General features: G+C 44.1%; 2 protein-coding genes across 6 annotated transcripts in view; both read right to left on the reverse strand.

The window, feature by feature from the left end:
• The window catches only part of Mapkbp1 (mitogen-activated protein kinase binding protein 1), a 49,924-nt gene extending 44,823 nt beyond the window's left edge, over nt 1-5,101 (reverse strand). For both annotated transcript variants that reach the window (XM_055592936.1, XM_055592854.1), the window contains exon 1: nt 4,414-5,101. In XM_055592936.1, coding sequence (XP_055448911.1) covers nt 4,414-4,527 — 114 coding nt within the window. In that variant the 5' untranslated portion in view covers nt 4,528-5,101. The remainder of the gene's footprint in view (nt 1-4,413) is intronic.
• Nucleotides 5,102-9,887: 4,786 nt separating this feature from the next.
• Nucleotides 9,888-10,568, reverse strand: part of Mga (MAX dimerization protein MGA) — a 92,621-nt gene continuing 91,940 nt past the window's right edge. For all 4 annotated transcript variants that reach the window (XM_055593117.1, XM_055593250.1, XM_055593063.1 and 1 more), the window contains exon 24: nt 9,888-10,568. This exon is cut by the window's right edge and continues 3,478 nt beyond it. The gene's annotated coding sequence lies outside the window, so the exon portion shown is untranslated.

Genomic DNA, 10,568 nt, shown 5'->3' on the forward strand with positions numbered 1-10,568 from the left:
GGGTGTCATGCATACTAGGCAAGTACTCTACCAACTGAGCTGCACCCCTCTACCAAAAAGGGCAGAAAAGGCTTTTTGTTACTAACATCTGGGCTCAAAAACTGAGCAAAGGCTGAAATTAGATTATTGCTAGTTTTTGCTCCTCCGTGAAATCTACCCACACACTCTTCTTAGAGATACCACATATTAAAAGGCCAAAGTAACAGCATATAATCATGCAGGAAAGAACAAGAATAGCTGTGCAATCATAAAATCAGACTAGAAGAAAACCACCTTGCCTGGTGTTAGCAGAAGGAATAATATACAATGTAGATCACACAAATGGTAACTCAGATGATTTTTAAAATCCTTTAGCATAGGCAATCCTTTTGTGTTCCTAACTTCAATCCTGCCAGCTCAGCCTCAGCCAATTTCTGTCCTTTGTAAAAACAGAACCCAAGCTCCCTCTGCACAAATATCTTCAGAAACTTTAGGAAAAGAAGAGGAGAGGAGAGGATTAGCTCCCAAGAACACACACATTTCATCCTGAAGGAAACACAGCCTCAGCTGAAATGTGAGGTGGGAGTGATTAATGTACAGGATTTGGGCTTGAAAGGTATTTATAGCTGAGAGCTTCGAGTTCTTCAAGACTCTACAGACATGGCCTGAAATCTCAAACTGGTCTTCTCCAATTTACCCTACTGTAGAAACCCTCTTCCCTGTGAAAGACCTTGCTAAGATGTCACTGCTCACTAAATCTATCTCTAGTCATTAAACTCCCGCCTTTACTACTGGCTCTCTCATCTAGGTTTTAAGCCTCATGTAACCATATTTTAATGGCTCTCTCCTGAATAAAAAGCCTTAGCGAGCAGTGCTCTATTTCCCTTCAGCCATTTCACTACTCCAGGTTTTGATTTCTCACGAGCTCACAACTCTTCCTGATGGTTTTTTAGGATGTCCAGGTTCACCTGCACTGACCTCTTTGTCTCAATTGTATACTCTTTCCTTCTCAATGGAGAGATGGCGCAGGGGTCAAGAGCACTCACTCACTGCTCTTCTGAAGTCCCAGAGTCCAATTGGCTGTACCCACATGGCAGTTCACAAATATCTGACACTGTCTTCTGGTACATGCAGACAAAGTACCCATATACATAAAATACAGAAATAGAGCTTTTTTAAAAACTGAGAAGGAAGACACACAGAGAAAGACAACTAGAGACTGGTTTCAAGGAAGCAGAACTAGTCGGGAAAGTCCCTCTGGCTCTGGAAGACATGAAGATGGATCTAGAAAGAAGCAGAAAGGTTGGTGGTACAAAATGGTATGATTCAAAGCAAGTTTGAGGCCAGTCTCAGCTACTATATAGCAATATCTTGTCTAAAAAAAAAAAAAAAAAAAGCGGGAGGTTCCATGAGTTAGCTGTATAATGCCTCTCTGATCCCTCCTTCCTTACCTCCCAAGTGGCATGTCTTTTTATCTTCAGGTTTTGTTCAAAATTAGCTGCCTCGGACAGGAACAGTGGCACATAACTGTCCCAACACTCAGGAGGCTGCGAAAGGACGATCTCCAATTTGAAGGAAGGCCAGCCTGGGCTACATAGGAAGTCCCAGGCTAGCCTGGGCTATATTGAGACACCGTCTCAAAACAAATTCATGAATCCATGCCACAATTTCCTTAGTTATCGGGTATTAGGGAAACTCATAGACCAGGTCTTATGTGGGTTATAGAGCAAGCTTTTAGAATAACCTTAGGTAGAAAGCCTTCACTGAAGAGTATCTGAGAAGCTAGGTACACAAAGACAACTCATGACACCAGTTAAAAGGTCAGCACTGATTTCCTGCTTGGAACAAGGATGTTTAATGGTGATGTCAGAAATGTCTTCCTTTTACTGTTTTCCTAGAATGTTTTCCTCTCTTGCCTCAGGACTCAGCTCAAATATCCCGTCTTCTGTGAAGTCTTTCCTAATTTATTTCCCCTGTAACCCCATTAACAGCTTAGTTAATGAACAGCACTCACTTACCAAATCTGGTTGTAATTACTTCTTTAATGTCTAATTTGGCTACAAGCTCCTTGGTGGCAAGAATGTTTTATTTACCACTGGTTATTCACCCAATAGGCACTCAACAAACACTTGTTGAGCACATTAATGACAGACGTGGAAAGTCTTAAAGAATGGCCGTGGCATCTTCCAGATTCTAGACCACTTCGAGATAAGTACTACAGGCTACACTTCCATGATATATCCCTACTATGTGTGCCAATCCTGGCCAGAAAAAGAACCCAAAGATAAGAGAAAATTGGTCTAATAGCGCTGCTATGAGTCAGCAAAGGTGCCTGCTGGGATGGGAATATCAGCAGGATGTGCTGAGGAGATAAGAGACAGGAGGGTCAGGTGTTGGAAGGCAGCTAGAGCTACATCTTTAGGGCCAGTAAGGTGGCGTGCGTGGCAGGTAAAAGTAATTGCCATGTTGACCTTCACAACAGCACCACGGCACACGTGTGCCTGCTCTCACACATCACGGTATGATAATAATAATAATTAATAAAAGTTAAAAAAAAAAAAGAATGGGCAAAGAGTTGTATCTAAGAGTTTCTAAGTTGGAGGACCCATTCTTTTGCCTCTAGAGAACAGGAACAATTATTAATGATAATCCTTGTAAGAGGCACCAACGCCACCAGCATAAAAACAAGCGGCAAGTTTTAATTCCACAGCATACCTGCTAGAACATACAGGAAAGCTGTTCACCAAAGCCAATTATGCCTCTGCTAAGGGACCCGCCAAGTCCTGCCAGAACTCTCCCCTGTTGTACAGTAGATCGAAATCTTCCTGAATCAGGTTTGCTCATCTCTGAAGAGTCACGGGCAAAGTAATAAGACGCTGCCGTCTCAAAGGACTCTGCTCTTGGCAATCCTGTACCACACAAAGTTCTGATGTTTACAGGCTGCTCATAGGACACAAAACCTATTCTAGTCCTGTGGGAACAGTGCTCAAGATTCCCTCAAAGGATTAAATAATTGTATTCTACTTTTGTATGCTCAGAATTGTGGGCACCATCAAAGCTGAATAAAGCATAAGCTGGGCCTGCCAGAAACCCCAGCTCTAAGGACACTGTGGCAGTGGGTTGTAGTTTGAACCCATCTCAATGTACAATGTAACAAGACTCTGCCTTGAAACAAAACCAAACCAAAGCCAAACAAATAAAAAATGAGTGTAAGGACCAAAACCCAGACAGGTATAAGTATGAAGGATAAACATCTGCCCAGAAAAAGGATTCCGGCACACAGCAACCAGAATAAACACTGTGCAAGGGCAAACCAGGAGAACTGTCCTTCTGGCACACATGTGACTCCTTCATGTTATCATTGAGAAACCAAGAAGCCCTAGTTAAATAAATTTAGTGTGCTCTCTCTCTCTTGGTTTTTCGAGATAGGGTTTCTCCATGTAGCCTTGGCTGTCCTGGAACTCACTCTGTAGACCAGACTGGCCTCGAACTCATTGAGGTCCACCTGCCTCTGCCTCCCAAGTGCTGGGATTAAAGGTGTGTGCCAACACGGCCCAGCGTTTAGCTGTCTTAAGAAGATAAAAAAATCTACATTTATTTCTTTGAGGGTGTGCTTGTGCGCGCGCGCGCGCGCACACGCACACGCGCACACACATGTGGAGGCCAGGGAACTACTTCCAGGAGCTGGTTTACTCCTTCTACCTTGTGGGTTTGAGGAAGTCAAATCAAGAGATCAATCAGGTTTGTGAGCAAGTGTCGTTACCAGCTGAGCCATCTTGCCAGTCCAATCTTCTATGTCTTTTTTTTTTTTTAAGACAGGATAGAGTCTCACTATGTAGCCCTGCTGTCCTGAAATTTATTATATAGACCAAGCTGAACTTGCCTTTGACTCCCTCGTGCTGAGGTGCTGAGATTACAGGCACGCATCACCAAGCTTGTCATAAAATCGTTTTGAGATCTTAGATGAAGTGTTTTAATATATCTCTTTTTGCTGGTATAGTCTGGCATTATAACCTCAACTGTTACACCATTACTTACATCTACATTAGTCACAGTGAGGTCCTTTACAGAGTATGTGATCTTACTGTCCTCTTCCAAGAAGAGAAACTGAGTCATAAAATGTCAACTTGCTTCCCCAAGCACACACTTGGTTTGAACTGAGGTCCTGTTAAACCCAGGTTGCCTTCCTCCTATGCACTTCTTCCCATGGCTGAGTCTCAGCATGCCCACCCACGCCACTCACGCCTGCCCTGTTCTTCCAATTTCAAATCAGGTCGTCACTGATAAACATATTTGATCTTTCAGAGCCAACAGAGAAATTCCATCCTCTCTCTCTCTCTCCGTCCGTCTCTGTCTCTCTTTTCCCAAAGAAAGAGGAAGGTGGAAAAAGAAACAAGGTGTGAGAGGGTAGAGTTGGCTCCCAACAGGACTTACCTTAGAGCTGAGGTCCTCTCGCCGGTTTCCTGCTTTACTTCTTCGTAATTTGATGGATGGGGACCTCAGCAAGTTCTTGAGGCGGCTGGTAATGGTTGACCCTTCCCCGGCCATCCTAACAAGGAGCCCCTAAGGACAGTCCCTGGCCTAGCCTCAGGACTTGTCTCAACAGTGGTACTCGCTCAACACGGCCTTCAGATACGCACTTTCACTGGCCTGACATGGCAGAAGCAACCTTAGCATCCCAGTAGGTTTCTTGTGCCTGTCAGCAGCTCTTACTCTGGGCATTACCCTGTTCTTTCCCCCTCCTCATGCCCACCTCGCCTGCTAGATCTCTTACGAGGGAGAACGTCCCCTGGAGTGAAGAAATGTCAGGCCCACGCCTGCCAGAGGCGCTGAACCGAAGAATGGGATGGGCTCTAGGAGGGCTGGTGACCAGTCTGGCGCCGGTTACAGGCCAAGTGTTCCCATGGTAACTGCGGTGTCCAAGGGAGAAGGCCGCCGAAGCCACCCGGGTAAGGGTCCGGAGCCCTGCGCTGGCTGCCGGGGCTCGTGCGCCTCGCTCGGATGCAGGAGCCTCCCTTGCCCACCCCGGCCGTGAGAGCCCCCTTCCCGTCCCCACACCCAGCGCCCGCTTCAGGAACCCTACTACTCGTCAGCGCCCCCGTTCGCTCGGGCCCAGCTCACAGCGCCCTCGGGCATCGAGCTCGACGGCTTCAGCTCGGCCGCCGCCGCCGCCGCCGCCGCCGCCGCAGCAGCAGCTATGGTGGCACCAGCGGCTCAAAACGCGAACTAGAGCCTGGGCCCAGCTGCGTGCCGGGAGGGCGGGGCCTCGGCAAAGGGCGTGCAGCCTGTGGCAGCTCGACTTCCGATTGGGCGAGTGATGCCTGCGGGGCGGGGCCAAGGAGCGAGCCTCGGAGGCAGAGGGCTGGGGATTCTGCACAGCGTAATTGTGGACACCGCTCTTAAAGGAAGGTGAACATTAACATGGCTTTAGAATTGAGAGAACCAAGCCTTTTACGGTATTACCAGACCTGGCCCCCAGAGAACTCCCCAGAGCCCCAAGACGATAACCACGCCCCCAGGCCTAAGGTTGTTATATGGTAGGCCAGAGAGACCATGGCTGAAATTTAATTCCTAATTCTCCCCCCCCCAAAAAAAATTGGGATGCTGCCAAAAAGAACTCCTTTCCACTCCAAGCGCTGAGATTTAATGTGGTTGGAATAGTTTCTGATTACAGCCGTCCTAACACAATGACTCACGTGTAAGTAACTCAATTCATACACTTTTGAACTGGACAACCTGTTACTGATGGACTCTAGCCTCCAAAGGAGCCTTAGGTATGCCGAGCACAGAGAAAGCAATCAAATGCAAACCGTGACATAATACAGCATTTCCTTAGCCACCACAGGGTTAACCACATTTTGCTATACTAGATCTTTTTTCTCGGACTTTTAAAAATTTGCAAACATCACTACAGCTGACACTGATATCAAGCTTGATGCTATCGGTTTTTTCCAGTTCATGGAGATAGGGGAAATATCACGTGCCCATGCTTCGTAGATATGTAAGTCAACTAGAATTTTTCATCTAGTTACTACTTAGAGAAATTACCAGGGGTGGGGGTAGGGGTGGGGGCGCTGGACAGATGGATCAGTGATTAACAGCACTGGCTTCTTTTGCGGAAGACTGAAGGTTTAATTACCAGCACACTCGTGGTATCTCAAAATCTTTCCCTCTTCTGGACTCCACCCCAGGCACCAGGAACAAGAGTGCAGAGACTTAAGAATAGGAAAACACCCATACACATGATTTAAAAAAAGAAAAAGAAATTGCCTTCTGTAAAGACTAGCTTAAGCCAAAAGGCCTGAACTGTGAAACAGTACACTGATGTATCTCGCCCATCCCTGACCTTGGGAATTGCTGCAGAAAATGGTAGATTAGTAAGAGGGAAGGATCCTTAAAAATCGGGTGTTTAGTTGTACTTGCACAATCCCTGTTCAAAAAGGAAATCACCTATGTACTATATAGCTACGTATTAAAAACAAATGTATAAAGCTCACACGTTGACATGGAAATTAAGAGATGCTACCAACTGGCAACAGCAACTAGAGGCCCAAGGCCTCTATCCTTTCAACCACATGTTACAGATCTAATAAAACTAAAGTGGGACTGGAAAGTTTGTGCCTACACCTGCAGACAGCAAGGATCAGCTGTAACTGTTTAAACAGGTGATTCTTAAACTCAAGCACAATTGATAATCTATGATTTGACCCGTCCACAAAAGCTGCTGTAACATTGCTAACAATGATGCCACCTGGTGTTCTAAGTTGTGTACTACAGAGAATAAGTATATCTGTGCGCTGACGGGCGGGGGGGGGTAATCATTTTTTTTAATGTTTATTTATTATTTAAACAATCTTCTGCCCAGAAGAGGGCACAGGATCTCATTATAGATAGTTATGAGCCACCATGTGGTTGCTGGGACTTGAACTCAGAACCTTTGGAAGAACAGCCAGTGCTCTTAACCTCTGAGCCATCTCTCCAGACCCCTCAATTTTGTTTTTTGGTTTTTCAAGACAGCGTTTCTCTGTAGCCTTGGCTGTCCTGGACTCACTTTGTAGACCAGGCTGGCCTCAAACTCCCAGAGATCCGTCTGCCTCTGCCTCCCAGAGTGCTGGAATTACAAGCATGTGCCACCACAGCCGGCTACCATTTCTTCTTTAGGCAAATTTCTGTTTCTCACTTCTCACTGAGTGATAGTAAATGGGTTTGCAAGGTGTCCTATTTCATCCAAAGCTACTCTGGTTTATGAGACACCATCCCCCACCCCTGCCAATTACTCTCATCTGGTCTGAGTTGCACAGGCAAATCTAAACACTTGCTTCCCATGTTTAAAGACGACACTCGTCTAAGCTGAAAAACTGGGAAAATATAGTGGGGGAACAGCTCTTGAAATTGGGTAGTTTCAGGCTAAGGCCAAAAATCACTTTTAAAATTCTCCCTAATCCATGCAGACCTTAGTGTTAAGTGCCATGCTGCTTTTGAAATGCTAGGATGGGGATATAGAGTGAAGTGTGTTTGTGCTTCATGGATTCCTCAAAACCATGTCCAAGTGCACTGTGAAGAGAGGCAGTAAGTCTCTTTACTCAAATGCCATCCTGCTCTCCAAAATGCAGACGACCTCCATGGAAGTATTCTGATTGTATATGTCCAAAGTAAGTGGACACGGTGTCTACCAGACTCTAAAGATTAAAATGTTTTGGGAATTTTATAGTGGTCTTGCTTAGAATTATTAGATTTTAAAATTAACCCTAAGCAAAGAAGGTGCAGAGATCCTGGGAAATTAGCATGCTAGAATAAACACTTGCTCATAAATTCAAATATTTATTGAGCACCTTTACATGCAAGGCACTACAAGATAGCTATGATCAATGAATGCAGTTGGGAACAAGATGGATTTCAGGTCAATGCTTCCAAAGCTGCTTTTCCGTTGGTGAGGGGGAAAAAATACTGTTTTATGAATTTACAATGATAGAATATTAATAGTTTAGATTTGTCTCAAAATATCCACCTTCTTATGGTTTAGCCTCTTTAACACTGTGTCTCTGTAAGGCAGTTTTAAATATGCTGTTATACTTTAGCTTTTATAATTGCATATATAAAAACTACTTGCAATATGCATTTTAACTCACCTTCTTCGTCAACAGGCAACAATTCTACCTATCTTAGCTTCACTATGCAGCTCTGGCTAGCCTGAAACTATGTAGCCTTGAACTCATCAGCTTAAGTGCGGGAATAAAGGTATGTCTCTTTTGAGACAGGGTCTAACTATGGAGTCCTGGTTGGCCTGCACTACGTAGACCATGGTGTAAAATATGGGGATTCTGTTATTTCTATGTTGAGGGGGTTCTTGCACATACCATGGCACACACTGGTTCTCACCTTCCACCATGTGGCTTCTGAAGACTGAACTCAGGCCATCAGGTTGGCAACAAGCACCTACACCTAATGTCATCTCACCAGCCCTAGCTTACTCTAAACCATTCATGCATGTGTAAATTTGGGTGTGTGTGCAGGTGCATCTGTAGCTTTATGTGGTTATGGAGACTACAGGACAACTTGTGCTATCCTAATGCATGCCACCAAATTGTCAGAAGAGGGTCTCTCACTGGCTAACCTAACGGGCCAGAGAACCCCAGGGATCCTCCTGTGCCTGCACCTTCCCAGCGCTGGAGTACAGACCTGGCATTTTCACATGGGTTCTAAGAATTGAAGTCCAGTCATCATACTTGGGAGGAAAGCACTTTTCCTGACTCAACTGTCCTCCTAGCTCATGTGGATTTGAGTTTAATTAGAAATGTTACAACGCAGATTATTAAAAAGACCTTAGAAGCAGGTTCTTCAAAACCAACAGTTCTGTGCAGTTTTACTCTGACTCCTTGAGTACCAATGAATCTCCATGAAACTGAGGACATAAACTTCAAGTTCCTGAAAATGAACTGCCTACACATGACTTAATTCTGGAAGAAGGCAAGTGCTCCGTTTTCCAGACTTGTCTTCAGGGTGCACTGATCATACAATTCCACTAGAAAAAACTAGTAGTCTGACAGAAGCAGCCCAGACAAGACTGATTGAGGAAAGTAACTTGGGGTGTGTGGCGGAGAAATAGCGAAAGAGCTTAGGAGGTTGATAGTTGCCCAGTTATGGTGGTTTAAAGCTTATAAATCAGTCTCTGTGTCAATTTGGGAACTAGCTAGGGTAGATAAGTCCTATAGAATCTATTACCATTTCATCAGTAAACACTTCTTATGAAGCTTATACACGATCTATCAATTACCTTAAATAAATCAGGAACCATTCAATATTTAAAAAGACTCCTCCATTAGAACACTCCGTGGCTGGGTGGTGGTGGAGTATGCCTTTATTCCTAGCACTTAGGAGGCAAAGGAGGTAGATCTCTGAGTTCGAGGTCAGCCTGGTCTAGAATGAGTCCCAGGACAGCCAAGGCTACACAAGAGAAACTGTATTGGTGTGTGTTCAGGGCGGTGGGAGGGGGAGGGAGTCAGGATGGCTCAGTGAATTAAAGTGTTTGCTGGGAATGCTAGACATGAGTTCAATTACTGCTTGGAGCGAAGTGACTCCACAAAGTTGTTTTTGATCTCCACATGCACACCATGGCACACACGCCCAATACAACCGGAAATTTTAAAAAAATACCTACTGACCCTAGCCACTAGATTGTGTTTGTCCTGTTGTTCTTCAAAGTAACAGATAAACTGCCTTGCACACCGTGGTACTATGAAACCATTTTCACTATAGAGTAGCAAATATTTGTCACCAAGGTCTTCCCAAATGGCACACTGATAGCTTGAAGGACAAGAAGCTTCTTAAAAGGTCACTTCAAAAGCACCGTTTCTCAAATCTGAGGGTATTAAGAATTCTCAATCAGGCACAAACCTCCCAACACCAAGTTCTGTTTTAATTAGTATAACTGGTTTATTTCAGGTTCACATGTCTTGCCTTTCAACTGCCAAACTTCTGTTATTTCTAAAAAAATAATCACTTTCAAAAGCAGAAATGAAAGATATATATTTAATATATAAAAGAAAATGCTAAATCTGACATAATTATATTCTTAAAAACATTCCATTTATTTACAGGTATATAAAAAGGCGAGTTATTGGTCTACTGAGATCATGCTTCTTAGTTAGGGTGGGAGCTTTTTTCCAGGTTCCTCCAATGTTTTCACTTAACTTCACCTTTCATAATCATACACGTAATTTTCATAGATCAACAGTTTCTCCTAATGTAAGGTTAAAGGGTAGAAGTTTGGGGAGATTTTGGATTTCTGTCAAGACTACAAAATTGTTCTGAAGACTAAGCCCTCCTCAAATTAGCCCTGATGGCTCCTAAATCTGTCTTAAGAACAATGTATCTTGGGAGTTTGTAATGACATCTGCAGCTTTCCCTGAACACCTAGAACCAAACCTCATTTCTATCTTTGTAACATCTTTCATAAACACAGCCAAGTATCTTCAAATTAAGAATAAACCCTGACCTGTTTTGCGTATTTTTTTGAAAGAAAAAGAAAGGAAGAAAGAAAGGAAGAAAGAAAGAAAGAAAGAAAGAAAGAAAGAAAGAAAGAAAGAAAG

This window comes from Psammomys obesus, unplaced genomic scaffold, assembly GCF_907164565.1.
Source record: "Psammomys obesus unplaced genomic scaffold, mPsaObe1.curated_primary_1811, whole genome shotgun sequence".
NCBI lineage: Eukaryota > Metazoa > Chordata > Mammalia > Rodentia > Muridae > Psammomys > Psammomys obesus.